The sequence below is a fragment of the Ranitomeya imitator genome, chromosome 10 (assembly GCF_032444005.1).
Source record: "Ranitomeya imitator isolate aRanImi1 chromosome 10, aRanImi1.pri, whole genome shotgun sequence".
Lineage (NCBI taxonomy): Eukaryota > Metazoa > Chordata > Amphibia > Anura > Dendrobatidae > Ranitomeya > Ranitomeya imitator.
This window is the reverse complement of record NC_091291.1, coordinates 139,493,734-139,510,595: the sequence shown is the minus strand read 5'-3', so window position 1 is coordinate 139,510,595 and position 16,862 is coordinate 139,493,734. Positions and strand designations below refer to the sequence as shown.

The following is a 16,862-nucleotide window of genomic DNA, read 5'->3' as shown; positions in this document are numbered from 1 at the left end:
CACTAATGTGCCGTCAGATCAATGCCTCCTCTGTGCAGCAGCTCAGGTGGATAGCCAGCCTTCTGCTCCTCTCCCCGGCACTGCAGATAATGAGCGCGAGCAGCTTTCTATCCGCCCACGGACCATGTGCGCTGCCACACGGTGCACAAGACAAACCAGCAATACAGCACGCTGTACAAAAATCAGTGATGCAGGAATCACAGCAATTATTAGTGAAAGAAGCAGCATTTTGTCATGAACTAGGTCTATGTACATGGTGAAACTCGGGGGCCGTTTCGCAAACATAAGAACACGCCAATAAAGCGGCTTGCTGGCAGATATAATGTCACCAAGATAATTGCTGCATTGCAGTATCCGGGTCTCTGATGCTCGCAACTCGTCATGGAAACAGAAATCAATCCCTGCTATATGGCACATCAATAAGCCGGAGCCGGGATAGATCTGCAAATACATCACTACAATATGAGGCTACCACAAGCAGCCAGGGTGCCGGCACTATCCTGTACGTCTGCCTAAGCTTCCCACCTGGCCGGAGACACACCGAGCTCTAGATTATCAGTGGTTGTGGAACTACAAGTCTCAGATCTCTACAAATGGCAGAGACTGCAAATATAGATTCTTTTGATATATGTATATAGAGATTTTTTGCATATGTTCCTGAGATCTGCACCTAATGCAGAGCGACGTCCCTGATTCCAGACATCGTAGACGGGGGGATCCAGTACCTGTCTTGTCAGAATTACACAGGATCGTCTCCTTGTCGCGTCCTCCTGGTCCGTGCTTCATCCACACGGATATGACAAATGGCTCCTTCAGGTCGGCAGTAACAATCCCATCCGGAACCTTGATGGCTTGTGTACCATTGAACTCAAACATCTGGTCACTGTCATGGCCGTTGTCGGTGGACAGCCCCACAGTCCAGTTGGCAGCGTTACTGGGAGAAGGCAGCAGCTCGGCGGTGCTGGATGAAGCGCCTAGAATAAAAAAAAATAATTAGTAAATGGCAATTAATTTATTGTCACATCTAAACTGTATTGACCCATTACTTGCCAAATTAGAAATGTTCATTTTACGGATTTTTCAGAAAAGGGCGTCCCAATATTCAATTAAAAATGACAATGACATGATTTCCTATTTTGAAAACATTCATTTAACACACACAGCACAAAAAATTGGACCTAATTATAAAAATTATAAAATCTTAGTTGCTAGAAGCAAAAGATTAGGCGTCCCAAAAAAAGGACATTGGTAGATAATGGGTTAAATGCGATAATTTTCATGGGGACCTAAACTAAAAAAACAAAAAATATGCAAGTTACTCTTCACTAAAAATCGACCGATGCCCTGAACTAATGGGAATACTGGGGGGAGGGTTGATAACGCCACAATCACATCTCATCCGGGGCATCTGCTGGATCAGAATAGCGCATGTAATGGCAGCTCCTGCACTATCTGCGATGACCCAGCCACATGCTCAGTCTGCAGATGGGACTGGGACGATCGTCACTACAGCCATCTGAACCCTGTTTGTAGACGCCCTACAAGTGTGAGGTCTCGGTCCCCCCACTCCGGAATTTCATAATCTGACCCTAAAATCGTAACACAATGGCTTCTGGCTCTTACCGCATAGCCTGTGAATAGACTTCTCCGAATAGGTATCTCGGTCGCACCCCTTGCCGATGTGACTGGTTTCCAGTTGCACTGTGGCCTGAATGGATGTGATGGGCTCGTCGCATGTCTCCAGGTGCATCCCAGGGAACAGCGCCAGGGACCCAGTGCCGGGCTCGTACTCTATCCTCTTACTCCAACCTGCAACAGAACCACAGAATCTGCTAACAGTACTGACCCTCATGTCCTCCAATTTTGCAGTATGTCGGTGCAGCAATGTTCCCATTTCTCAGACTGTGCAAAGATAAGAAGAACCACAAGTACAAGCCATGCCTTCCAGGAAATCACCCACCTTGCAAACTTGCTTTACATGTTGGTTTAATGTTGATCTTGACCAGGATGTCCTCGCTCGCCCGCTTCTTCCCGCAGTCGTAGGCGGTGACCGTGAGTTTATACTGACGTTCTTTTCCATAATTCAGCTTCTCTGTGTTCTTGATGTAACCTGAGGACATCAGACCAAGGGAGAATAAAAGTCTTATACTTCTCAGTAGACTGAAGGCTTTTGCCTGATGACGAGTTGATTAGTTTTGGAGTCACCTCGTTTCAGGCATCTTTTTATATCCCCGCATTACATTTGTCGCCGTGCTCCTTGTTTTTTGGTTACTCGCTAATCTGTTTTGTTTGTCAGATTATCAAACTTTTCTGACAAATTCAATACAAACTCTCTAAACAAAAAAATCTGCATCAAGGTTTCCGACTGGCACATTGTACGGGAGTTGTGACAATATGTGGGTGTCCGCGGACCCTATCCCAGAAGATAATGGCCGGTGGATTCCACACACGGTTCCGAAGGATGCGCTTACACTGACTGCCTGACACGTGGCCATTAAATGACCGCCGATAGTCTACGTGAAAGCGATCATTTACCTGTATGCACAGGCCGACCGCTGCTCCGTGTGCACAGAATGATCATTGAAACCACTGTTCTGTGCACACACAATTACATTGTTCTCAGCAGCACGTACTGTTTACACAGGACGATGTGCTGCCGAGAACGATGCAGTATATTTCACCAGAGCGTTTTGCTCATTCATCGGGGAGCGGCAGCCTGTGTACACTGGCAGATTATCAAGAAATGAGTGTTTCTGGGAGCACGTTCCCAATTATCAGAAGGGTCCATTAGATGCTACTTACGGCAGAGAAAGGACAAGAAGACCTGGTAGAAAGTGAAAACTGGAGCTTGTGATTGGGCGCTTACCGTCTTTATCAACAGTGAAGGGAACATCAGGAGTGACAATGTCATAGCTGCAGATCTGGCTGAACTGAGGGGAGCAGTCGGCATCCACAGCCTCCACCTTCAGGATATTGTCGTACTTCTTTCCCTCGATGACGGTGGCCTTGTAGGACTTCTCCTTAAACACCGGTGCGTACTCATTCACGTCATTCACTTGGATGTGCACGGTTGCCCTGCAGAGAGGTAATAACATTATTGCCATGAGATCAGCAGGACGCCTAATTACTGGAAAAGAGCCTCGGATGAACGGGTCCCGCTGGTTCCCTCTGACAAAGAAAATCGTGCTGCTGATTTGTACAACCAGGCGCTGAAAATATTAATAATCTTTTATAAGTAGAGCAATGTGACACGTAAACCACCGTAAAAGATCTGCACAAGCAGAAGGGACAAGATAATGCCACACTGCACGCCGGTGCCTGTGTTACTATAGGGGGTGCCCAGATAACGGGGGCATCGGGCAGAGCCGGCATCCACTAACTATGAAAACGCCAGTGCCACAAATGGCACATCACACTTTGTAGGGAACATACGCCCATGGTGATCGCTCGTCAGGTCTTCATCACTTTGGATGGCGCCAGAATACTGGGCCGTGCCCAAGACATCACTAAAATCTAAGGAGCGACTATTGGGGTGCTACATAAGAACTATATGCATTTTTGGTGCTTTGTTGGTGCCTGTTATTCAATGAGCAGACGTGTCCGTGAGGCAAAGCACAGACAGACAAGACGTGACGAGAGCAATTATGTGCAGAAATCACACAGAAAACAGGATCATGGGGTGCATTAAAAGAGGTCTGGATACACATGATGAGAGCATTATACTGCCTCTGTACAAATCCCTAGTTAGACCGCACATGGAGTACTGTGTCCAGTTTTGGTCACCGGTGCTCAGGAAGGATATAATGGAACTAGAGAGAGTACAAAGGAGGGCAACAAAATTAATAAAGGGGATGGGAGAACTACAATACCCAGATAGATTAGCGAAATTAGGATTATTTAGTCTAGAAAAAAGACGACTGAGGGGCGATCTAATAACCATGTGTAAGTATATAAGGGGACAATACAAATATCTCGCTGAGGATCTGTTTATACCAAGGAAGGTGACGGGCACAAGGGGGCATTCTTTGCGTCTGGAGAGAGAAGGTTTTTTCACCAACATAGAAGAGGATTCTTTACTGTTAGGGCAGTGAGAATCTGGAATTGCTTGCCTGAGGAGGTGGTGATGGCGAACTCAGTCGAGGGGTTCAAGAGAGGCCTGGATGTCTTCCTGGAGCAGAACAATATTGTATCATACAATTATTAGGTTCTGTAGAAGGACGTAGATCTGGGGATTTATTATGATGGAATATAGGCTGAACTGGATGGACAAATGTCTTTTTTCGGCCTTACTTACTAACTATGTTACTTTTACATGATTCACAAATCGACCTTTTAAACATTAATGACACGAAACAGGTTTTATAGCAGCTGCAGAAATATCAGCATCACGTCCGCCATTAATTATGCATGGCCACTTTACAGTCATGGGGCCGTGGTGATGACCCTTCCAAGGATGGAAAGAGAAATATCTGTGGGCAAATGTCAGACTACTGCCCCAATGGTCACTGCAGCGATGAGGACCACCATAGGGGGGACACCACCTAGGCTCGCAGGAGGCAGCCAGCTGAATGCTCCATCATCATATGGTCACGCTGGCTGATTCAGTATGTTCAGAAATATATATTTCTATAGATAAGATAAATAAGCTGCGTTTTACAGAACCAGCAGAAGCTGAGATTTCACACGGATTTTTTTTCTAGACTGAATTTGAGAACTGTGTTTTTTAACTCTGCAGCATTACGGTAATTCTTTCAGCGTTTCTGCAGCATTTTTTCATTCATAGAAAGCAAAGAGAAAATGAAAACATGCTGCAAAAACACCGCTCAAGGCAGATTTTGCTGCAACTTTAGTGAATAAAACTAAATTAAACATGTACAGTAGGGAAAGCACTCATGTAATTTGCGCCAAAAATGCAGCTAAAAAACGCTGCAAAAACTGCATTTTTTTTTTGCCAGCAGAAAAGTTAGCAAAAGGTTCCTGGTGGAAGGAGACGCCCTGACAGAAGACATCAGGGATGCCGCAAATTCGTAAAGGGGTTTTCTTTTAATAAAGCTACCGGGGAAAGCTAACTTTGTGACCGAACATGATGAGATCTTGACTACCAAGGACCTGACTAATGAAGCCCGTGGCAGGGGCAGGACATCATGACGTCTGGTCTGATGGAGATCATCGTGGTGGCAGCCCTAGAACAGAGGAGGCCGGAATCCGGTGGCCCGTGTGGCTTCCCACTGGTAGCTTTAAAAACAGAAACTTTTTAGAAACCTGGAAATCTTAGAAGCACAAATAAATTCTTAACGTTTTTTCTGGCAAGGAAAATGATAGCTTTGCGCTGGATGGGAAACAATCACCCATCCCTTAGGGCCTGGATTGACCTGGTGAATTCAGTTATACCTTATGGACGCACATTATACCAGAATAGGGGTTGCATGGGAAAATTTGATAAGATCTGGGATATATGGAACTCATCAGACCTCACCATGTCATTACGTGCCTCATTATAAGAAATGGTAGAATTCTACATCGGTTCGCGCCTCGTTTCAACATTTAAACATAATTAAAATGGAATTGGTTTTGGCAGCGAGACAGTTTTAGAGTTTTATTACAGGTCCGTGGATATACCGTATTACTTTAAGTTTTCTGAGACTGGGTCTATGTACCAAGATATGTGCGGATATGACTTGTGCTATACATTTGTACTGGCTTGGTTGCAAGCAACATGTATGTCTTATTGTTCTTTTGATGTTTAATAAATTAATTTAAAAACAAATAAATACTTGATCGTCTCTTGATTTTTCTATTTCCTTCTTACTTGTGCGATTTTTTTGCGTTCGAGCCGTCTGGTCCTTTGCCGCAGTCGTAGGCTTGGATGGTGAAGGTGTAGTCCTTCTGCAGTTCGCAGTCCAGCTTCTCGGTGGAGTGAATCACACCCTCGCCAGTGGATTTATCCACCACCATGGCCTCGAATGGCACATCCTGGTCGTGGATCTTAAAGCCGCAGATCTCTCCTGGAAACACCACAAGCAAATATAAAAAGACGGGGGATGGGGAAAAATAAAAAAAATTAGAAGCTGAAACTAGCTCACACTTAACCTTTCCGCTGCTGTGTTCCCCCCAAAATTGGGCAACTGAGCAGAAAAAGGGTTAACATCGTGCACTATGTGGGGGAGAAATATCAACACAGGATATAGAGACATAACCAAAAAGAAGAAATAAAAGATGACAATTTGGCAGCCAGGGGGTGTGAGGGTCTGTGGACAAGGCAGAAGCACTGTGCTGTAATAGATGGGTGAAGTCCGCACTGTTAACAGAAGCAGGTGCCGCCTCTCAAGCAGGTTCAGTATCTGGCATCCATTCATGCAGGAATACAAAGAGAGAATAAATAAAAGAGAGAGACGTATGTAGACAGGCATTTCACAGGAGTACTTGAGATTTACACTAAAAAAGAAGAAAAAAAAAGAAACAGAAAATAAAATAAACGGTATGCAGCCGAGGCGGCTGGTGGGCGCACGCCGGGGGGCTACGGCTCTGCCAGGCAATTGGGCAGATGGTTATAAAGCAGAGCTGGGTGAGAGATGCGGAAGCTTCAGCTCCACTGGTTCATGGCAAGTCTATCACCAAGAAAATTGGTTTCATGGGCCCGGATAAAAAAAAAAAATATATATAAGACAGCAAGTCATAAGATGAAGTCTTCCTGTGCAATGAACCTGGCTAAAATTAGGGAATCAAATGCAAAATAACTCATGGGGGAAAACAGAAATATCCGTAGCTCAGACATCCATTTCAAGAGTCCGGCCGATGGTTTATAACCTGCTGCCTATACAGGACGTGTATCACTGGGTTCTACGCAGAATACAGGACGTGTATCACTGGGTTCTACGCAGAATACAGGACGTGTATCACTGGGTTCTACGCAGAATACAGGACGTGTATCACTGGGTTCTACGCAGAATACAGGACGTGTATCACTGGGTTCTACGCAGAATATAGGACGTGTATCACTGGGTTCTACGCAGAATACAGGACGTGTATCACTGGGTTCTACGCAGAATACAGGACGTGTATCACTGGGTTCTACGCAGAATACAGGACGTGTATCACTGGGTTCTACGCAGAATACAGGACGTGTATCACTGGGTTCTACACAGAATACAGGACGTGTATCACTGGGTTCTACGCAGAATACAGGACGTGTATCACTGGGTTCTACGCAGAATATAGGACGTGTATCACTGGGTTCTATGCAGAATATAGGACGTGTATCACTGGGTTCTACGCAGAATACAGGACGTGTATCACTGGGTTCTACGCAGAATACAGGACGTGTATCACTGGGTTCTACGCAGAATATAGGACGTGTATCACTGGGTTCTACGCAGAATACAGGACGTGTATCACTGGGTTCTACACAGAATACAGGACGTGTATCACTGGGTTCTACGCAGAATACAGGACGTGTATCACTGGGTTCTACGCAGAATATAGGACGTGTATCACTGGGTTCTATGCAGAATATAGGACGTGTATCACTGGGTTCTACGCAGAATATAGGACGTGTATCACTGGGTTCTATGCAGAATATAGGACGTGTATCACTGGGTTCTACGCAGAATATAGGACGTGTATCACTGGGTTCTATGCAGAATATAGGACGTGTATCACTGGGTTCTACGCAGAATACAGGACGTGTATCACTGGGTTCTATGCAGAATATAGGACGTGTATCACTGGGTTCTACGCAGAATACAGGACGTGTATCACTGGGTTCTATGCAGAATATAGGACGTGTATCACTGGGTTCTACGCAGAATACAGGACGTGTATCACTGGGTTCTACGCAGAATACAGGACGTGTATCACTGGGTTCTACGCAGAATACAGGACGTGTATCACTGGGTTCTACGCAGAATACAGGACGTGTATCACTGGGTTCTACGCAGAATATAGGACGTGTATCACTGGGTTCTACGCAGAATACAGGACGTGTATCACTGGGTTCTACGCTGAATACAGGACGTGTATCACTGGGTTCTACGCAGATCACAGACTCCTCGTCTCCGGTCTCATCGTCAGCTTCATGGAAATGTTTAATAACAGGCGGCTACGTGAGGCCTCTGTGCTGTGTGCGCCATCGAGAGCAGGCTGTGGTGGTACTACAAGTCTCAGCATAGAACGGCAAGTCTTGTAACCCTGCAACAGCTGAAGTGAGTAGTGATACGTGATAAGACCCTGGAGCTGCTCGTTCCCATCCCACGTCTTCCAGTATGAGCTCCCAGTATACAGGAGGTGATGAATTCCCAGAGCAGTGAATACGGCCTGTGCAGGGACATTACACTGGATGGGCTCCGTGTGGTCCCGATACTGGTACCGTATGGATATGAGTGATTGGGCTCTGTGTGGTCCTGATCCTCGTACCGTATGGATGTGGATACGGGGGATGGGCTCCTTGTGGTCCTGATACTGGTACCGCATGGATACGGGGGATGGGCTCCGTGTGGTCCTGATACTGGTACCGTATAGATACGGGGGATGGGCTCCATGTGGTCTTGATCCTGGTACCGCATGGATACGGGGGATGGGCTCCTTGTGGTCCTGATACTGGTACCGTATGGATACGGGGGATGGGCTCCGTGTGGTCCTGATCCTGGTACCGTACGGATGTGGATATGGGGGATGGGCTCTGTGTGGTCCTGATACTGTACAATATGGATGTGGATATGGGGGATGGGCTCTGTGTGGTCCTCATACTGTATAATATAGATGTGGATATGGGGGATGGGCTCTGTGTGCTCCTCATACTGTATAATATAGATGTGGATATGGGGGATGGGCTCTGTGGTCTTCATACTGTATAATATAGATGTGGATATGGGGGATGGGCTCTGTGTGGTCTTCATACTGTATAATATGGATGTGGATATGGGGGATGGGCTGTGTGCTCCTCATACTGTATAATATGGATGTGGATATGGGGGAGAGGCCCTGTGTGCTCCTCATACTGTATAATATAGATGTGGATATGGGGGATGGGCTCTGTGTGCTCATCATACTGTATAATATAGATGTGGATATGGGGGATGGGCTCTGTGTGCTCCTCATACTGTATAATATGGATATGGGGGATGGGCTGTGTGGTCCTCATACTGTATAATATGGATGTGGATATGGGGGATGGGCTCTGTGTGCTCCTCATACTGTATAATGTGGATATGGGGGATGGGCTCTGTGTGGTCCTCATACTGTATAATATAGATGTGGATATGGGGGATGGGCTCTGTGTGGTCCTCATACTGTATAATATGGATATGGGGGATGGGCTCTGTGTGGTCCTCATACTGTATAATATAGATGCGGATATGGGGGATGGGCTCTGTGTGGTCCTCATACTGTATAATATGGATGTGGATATAGGGGATGGGCTCTGTGTGGTCCTCATACTGTATAATATAGATGCGGATATGGGGGATGGGCTCTGTGTGGTCCTCATACTGTATAATATGGATGTGGATATGGGGGATGGGCTCTGTGTGGTCCTCATACTATATAATATGGATGTGAATATGGGGGATGGGCTCTGTGTGGTCCTCATACTGTATAATATGGATGTGGATATGGGGGATGGGCTCTGTGTGCTCCTCATACTGTATAATATGGATATGAGGGATGGGCTCTGTGTGGTCCTCATACTGTATAATATGGATGTGGATATGGGGGATGGGCTGTGTGCTCCTCATACTGTATAATATAGATGTGGATCTGGGGGATGGGCTCTGTGTGCTCCTCATACTGTATAATATAGATGTGGATATGGGGGATGGGCTCTGTGTGCTCCTCATACTGTATAATGTGGATGTGGATATGGGGGATGGGCTCTGTGTGGTCCTCATACTGTATAATATGGATGTGGATATGGGGGATGGGCCCTGTGTGCTCCTCATACTGTATAATGTGGATGTGGATATGGGGGATGGGCTGTGTGCTCCTCATACTGTATAAAGATCACACCTCACCACCTGCACGCTTGACCCGCTCCCATCCCACCTCATCCCTAACCTTTCCACGGTCTTCATCCCAACCCTAACGCACCTCTTCAACCTCTCACTCACAACAGGTGTCTTTCCCTCATCCTTCAAGCATGCCAAGATCACACCCATCCTCAAAAAGCCCTCCCTCGACCCATCCTCTGTGTCTAGCTATCGCCCGATATCTCTTCTCCCTTATGCCTCCAAATTGCTGGAGCAACACGTCCATCTTGAACTGTCCTCCCACTTCTCCTCCTGCTCCCTCTTTGATCGGTTACAATCAGGCTTCCGTTCCCATCACTCAACTGAAACTGCCCTAACTAAAGTCACCAATGACCTACTAACTGCCAGGAGCAAGCGACACTACTCTGTCCTCCTTCTCCTGGACTTGTCTTCTGCCTTTGACACTGTAGACCACTCCCTTTTGCTACAAATCCTCTCATCCCTTGGCATCACAGACTTGGCCCTTTCCTGGATCTCGTCATATCTGACAGACCGAACATTCAGTGTCTCCCCCCCCACACCACCTCCTCACTTCGCCCCTTGTCAGTCGGTGTTCCTCAAGGCTCTGTTCTAGGACCCCTACTTTTCTCATTCTACACTTTCGGCCTGGGACAGCTCATAGAATCCCACGGTATGCAGTACCATCTCTACGCTGACGACACGCAGATCTACCTCTCCGGACCTGACCTCTCCTCCTTGCTTACCAAAATCCCGCACTGTCTGTCTGCCATTTCAGCCTTCTTTTCTGCTCGCTTTCTACAACTGAACATGGACAAAACAGAATTCATCATCTTTCCCCCATCTCACTCTACCCCTCCACCAGACCTATCCATCAATGTCAATGGCTGCTCACTATCCCCAGTCCCACACGCCCGGTGCCTCGGGGTGATCCTCGACTCTGCCCTCTCTTTCAAGCCACATATCCAAGCCCTTGCCTCCTCCTGTCGTCTCAAACTCAAAAATATTTCCCGGATCCGTGCTTTCCTTGACCGCAACACTGCAAAAACGCTAGTGCATGCCCTTATCATCTCCCGCCTCGACTACTGCAACCTCCTACTCTCTGGACTCCCCTCTAGCACTCTGGCACCACTCCAATCCATCCTACACTCTGCTGCCCGACTAATCCACCTGTCCCCCCGCTATTCCCCAGCCTCTCCCCTGTGTCAAGCCCTTCACTGGCTTCCTATCGCCCAGAGACTCCAGTTCAAAACCCTCACACTGACATACAAAGCCATCCACAACCTGTCTCCTCCATACATCTGTGACATGGTCTCCCGGTACCTACCTACACGCGACCTCCGGTCCTCCCAAGACCTCCTTCTCTACTCCCCTCTCATCTCTTCTTCCCATAACCGCATCCAAGACTTCTCCCGTGCTTCCCCCATACTCTGGAACTCTCTACCCCAACACATCAGACTTGCGCCTACCATAGAAACCTTCAAAAAGAACCTGAAGACTCATCTCTTCCGACAAGCCTACAGCCTGCAGTGATCCTCAACCTACTGAACAGCCGCACAGCCAGCTCTTCCCTCTCCTAGTGTATCCTCACCCACCCCCTGCAGACTGTGAGCCCTCGCGGGCAGGGTCCTCCCTCCTTATGTACTCGTGTGCCTTGTTATCTGCTCATGTTTAATGTATTTGTCTATATTTGCCCCGTATTCACATGTAAAGCGCCATGGAATAAATGGCGCTATAAAAATGTATAATAATAATAATAATAAATAATGTGGATGTGGATATGGGGGATGGGCTGTGTGGTCCTCATACTGTATAATATGGATGTGGATATGGGGGATGGGCTGTGTGGTCCTCATACTGTATAATGTGGATATGGGGGATGGGCTCTGTGTGCTCCTCATACTGTATAATGTGGATGTGGATATGGGGGATGGGCTCTGTGTGCTCCTCATACTGTATAATGTGGATGTGGATATGGGGGATGGGCTTTGTGTGCTCCTCACTGTATAATGTGGATGTGGATATGGGGGATGGGCTCTGTGTGCTCCTCATACTGTATAATATGGATGTGGATATGGGGGATGGGCTCTGTGTGGTCTTCATACTGTATAATATGGATGTGGATCTGGGGGATGGGCCCTGTGTGCTCCTCATACTGTATAATGTGGATATGGGGGATGGGCTCTGTGTGCTCCTCATACTGTATAATATGGATGTGGATATCGGGAATGGGCTCTGTGTGCTCCTCATACTGTATAATATAGATGTGGATATGGGGGATGGGCTCTGTGGTCCTCATACTGTATAATATAGATGTGGATATGGGGGATGGGCCCTGTGTGCTCCTCATACTGTATAATATGGATGTGGATATGGGGGATGGGCTCTGTGTGCTCCTCATACTGTATAATATGGATGTGGATATGGGGGATGGGCTGTGTGGTCCTCATACTGTATAATATGGATGTGGATATGGGGGATGGGCTCTGTGTGCTCCTCATACTGTATAATATAGATGTGGATATGGGGGATGGGCTCTGTGTGGTCTTCATACTGTATAATATGGATATGGGGGATGGGCTCTGTGTGGTCTTCATACTGTATAATATGGATATGGGGGATGGGCTCTGTGTGGTCCTCATACTGTATAATATAGATGTGGATATGGGGGATGGGCTCTGTGTGGTCCTCATACTGTATAATATGGATGTGGATATGGGGGATGGGCTCTGTGTGGTCCTCATACTGTATAATATGGATGTGAATATGGGGGATGGGCTCTGTGTGGTCCTCATACTGTATAATATGGATGTGGATATGGGGGATGGGCTCTGTGTGCTTCTCATACTGTATAATATGGATGTGGATATGGGGGATGGGTTCTGTGTGGTCCTCATACTGTATAATATAGATGTGGATATGGGGGATGGGCTCTGTGTGCTCCTCATACTGTATAATATGGATGTGGATATAGGGGATGGGTTCTGTGTGGTCCTCATACTGTATAATATAGATGTGGATATGGGGGATGGGCTCTGTGTGCTCCTCATACTGTATAATATGGATGTGGATATGGGGGATGGGCTCTGTGTGCTCCTCATACTGTATAATGTGGATGTGGATATGGGGGATGGGCTCTGTGTGCTCCTCATACTGTATAATGTGGATGTGGATATGGGGATGGGCTTTGTGTGCTCCTCATACTGTATAATATGGATGTGGATATGGGGGATGGGCTCTGTGTGGTCCTCATACTGTATAATGTGGATGTGGATATGGGGGATGGGCTCTGTGTGGTCCTCATACTGTATAATGTGGATGTGGATATGGGGGATGGGCTCTGTGTGCTCCTCATACTGTATAATATAGATGTGGATATGGGGGATGGGCTCTGTGTGGTCTTCATACTGTATAATATGGATATGGGGGATGGGCTCTGTGTGGTCCTCATACTGTATAATATAGATGCGGATATGGGGGATGGGCTCTGTGTGGTCCTCATACTGTATAATATGGATGTGGATATAGGGGATGGGCTCTGTGTGGTCCTCATACTGTATAATATGGATGTGGATATGGGGGATGGGCTCTGTGTGGTCCTCATACTGTATAATATGGATGTGAATATGGGGGATGGGCTCTGTGTGGTCCTCATACTGTATAATATGGATGTGGATATGGGGGATGGGCTCTGTGTGCTTCTCATACTGTATAATATGGATGTGGATATGGGGGATGGGCTGTGTGGTCCTCATACTGTATAATATAGATGTGGATATGGGGGATGGGCTCTGTGTGCTCCTCATACTGTATAATATGGATGTGGATATAGGGGATGGGTTCTGTGTGGTCCTCATACTGTATAATATAGATGTGGATATGGGGGATGGGCTCTGTGTGCTCCTCATACTGTATAATATGGATGTGGATATGGGGGATGGGCTCTGTGTGCTCCTCATACTGTATAATGTGGATGTGGATATGGGGGATGGGCTCTGTGTGCTCCTCATACTGTATAATGTGGATGTGGATATGGGGATGGGCTTTGTGTGCTCCTCATACTGTATAATATGGATGTGGATATGGGGGATGGGCTCTGTGTGGTCCTCATACTGTATAATGTGGATGTGGATATGGGGGATGGGCTCTGTGTGCTCCTCATATTGTATAATGTGGATATGGGGGATGGACTCTGTGTGCTCCTCATACTGTATAATATGGATGTGGATATGGGGGATGGGCTCTGTGTGCTCCTCATACTGTATAATGTGGATATGGGGGATGGGCTCCGTGTCTTCCTCATACTGTACAATATGGATGTGGATATAGGGGATGGGCTCTGTGTGGTCCTCATACTGTATAATATAGATGCGGATATGGGGGATGGGCTCTGTGTGGTCCTCATACTGTATAATATGGATGTGGATATGGGGGATGGGCTCTGTGTGGTCCTCATACTATATAATATGGATGTGAATATGGGGGATGGGCTCTGTGTGGTCCTCATACTGTATAATATGGATGTGGATATGGGGGATGGGCTCTGTGTGCTCCTCATACTGTATAATATGGATATGAGGGATGGGCTCTGTGTGGTCCTCATACTGTATAATATGGATGTGGATATGGGGGATGGTCTGTGTTCTCCTCATACTGTATAATATAGATGTGGATCTGGGGGATGGGCTCTGTGTGCTCCTCATACTGTATAATATAGATGTGGATATGGGGGATGGGCTCTGTGTGCTCCTCATACTGTATAATGTGGATGTGGATATGGGGGATGGGCTCTGTGTGGTCCTCATACTGTATAATATGGATGTGGATATGGGGGATGGGCCCTGTGTGCTCCTCATACTGTATAATGTGGATGTGGATATGGGGGATGGGCTGTGTGCTCCTCATACTGTATAAAGATCACACCTCACCACCTGCACGCTTGACCCGCTCCCATCCCACCTCATCCCTAACCTTTCCACGGTCTTCATCCCAACCCTAACGCACCTCTTCAACCTCTCACTCACAACAGGTGTCTTTCCCTCATCCTTCAAGCATGCCAAGATCACACCCATCCTCAAAAAGCCCTCCCTCGACCCATCCTCTGTGTCTAGCTATCGCCCGATATCTCTTCTCCCTTATGCCTCCAAATTGCTGGAGCAACACGTCCATCTTGAACTGTCCTCCCACTTCTCCTCCTGCTCCCTCTTTGATCGGTTACAATCAGGCTTCCGTTCCCATCACTCAACTGAAACTGCCCTAACTAAAGTCACCAATGACCTACTAACTGCCAGGAGCAAGCGACACTACTCTGTCCTCCTTCTCCTGGACTTGTCTTCTGCCTTTGACACTGTAGACCACTCCCTTTTGCTACAAATCCTCTCATCCCTTGGCATCACAGACTTGGCCCTTTCCTGGATCTCGTCATATCTGACAGACCGAACATTCAGTGTCTCCCCCCCCACACCACCTCCTCACTTCGCCCCTTGTCAGTCGGTGTTCCTCAAGGCTCTGTTCTAGGACCCCTACTTTTCTCATTCTACACTTTCGGCCTGGGACAGCTCATAGAATCCCACGGTATGCAGTACCATCTCTACGCTGACGACACGCAGATCTACCTCTCCGGACCTGACCTCTCCTCCTTGCTTACCAAAATCCCGCACTGTCTGTCTGCCATTTCAGCCTTCTTTTCTGCTCGCTTTCTACAACTGAACATGGACAAAACAGAATTCATCATCTTTCCCCCATCTCACTCTACCCCTCCACCAGACCTATCCATCAATGTCAATGGCTGCTCACTATCCCCAGTCCCACACGCCCGGTGCCTCGGGGTGATCCTCGACTCTGCCCTCTCTTTCAAGCCACATATCCAAGCCCTTGCCTCCTCCTGTCGTCTCAAACTCAAAAATATTTCCCGGATCCGTGCTTTCCTTGACCGCAACACTGCAAAAACGCTAGTGCATGCCCTTATCATCTCCCGCCTCGACTACTGCAACCTCCTACTCTCTGGACTCCCCTCTAGCACTCTGGCACCACTCCAATCCATCCTACACTCTGCTGCCCGACTAATCCACCTGTCCCCCCGCTATTCCCCAGCCTCTCCCCTGTGTCAAGCCCTTCACTGGCTTCCTATCGCCCAGAGACTCCAGTTCAAAACCCTCACACTGACATACAAAGCCATCCACAACCTGTCTCCTCCATACATCTGTGACATGGTCTCCCGGTACCTACCTACACGCGACCTCCGGTCCTCCCAAGACCTCCTTCTCTACTCCCCTCTCATCTCTTCTTCCCATAACCGCATCCAAGACTTCTCCCGTGCTTCCCCCATACTCTGGAACTCTCTACCCCAACACATCAGACTTGCGCCTACCATAGAAACCTTCAAAAAGAACCTGAAGACTCATCTCTTCCGACAAGCCTACAGCCTGCAGTGATCCTCAACCTACTGAACAGCCGCACAGCCAGCTCTTCCCTCTCCTAGTGTATCCTCACCCACCCCCTGCAGACTGTGAGCCCTCGCGGGCAGGGTCCTCCCTCCTTATGTACTCGTGTGCCTTGTTATCTGCTCATGTTTAATGTATTTGTCTATATTTGCCCCGTATTCACATGTAAAGCGCCATGGAATAAATGGCGCTATAAAAATGTATAATAATAATAATAATAATAATAAATAATGTGGATGTGGATATGGGGGATGGGCTGTGTGGTCCTCATACTGTATAATATGGATGTGGATATGGGGGATGGGCTGTGTGGTCCTCATACTGTATAATGTGGATATGGGGGATGGGCTCTGTGTGCTCCTCATACTGTATAATGTGGATGTGGATATGGGGGATGGGCTCTGTGTGGTCCTCATACTGTATAATATGGATGTGGATA

General features: G+C 47.3%; 1 protein-coding gene across 4 annotated transcripts in view; it reads right to left on the bottom strand.

Moving 5' to 3' along the window:
- CLSTN1 (calsyntenin 1) overlaps nucleotides 1-16,862 on the bottom strand; it is a 79,564-nt gene that overhangs the window by 20,207 nt on the left and 42,495 nt on the right. For all 4 annotated transcript variants that reach the window (XM_069741777.1, XM_069741776.1, XM_069741778.1 and 1 more), the window contains 5 exons: nucleotides 5,810-6,005; nucleotides 2,867-3,075; nucleotides 1,961-2,110; nucleotides 1,624-1,809; nucleotides 726-974 (listed from right to left, as the gene is read on the bottom strand). In XM_069741777.1, the coding sequence (XP_069597878.1) occupies nucleotides 726-974; nucleotides 1,624-1,809; nucleotides 1,961-2,110; nucleotides 2,867-3,075; nucleotides 5,810-6,005 (990 nt within the window). The remainder of the gene's footprint in view (nucleotides 1-725; nucleotides 975-1,623; nucleotides 1,810-1,960; nucleotides 2,111-2,866; nucleotides 3,076-5,809; nucleotides 6,006-16,862) is intronic.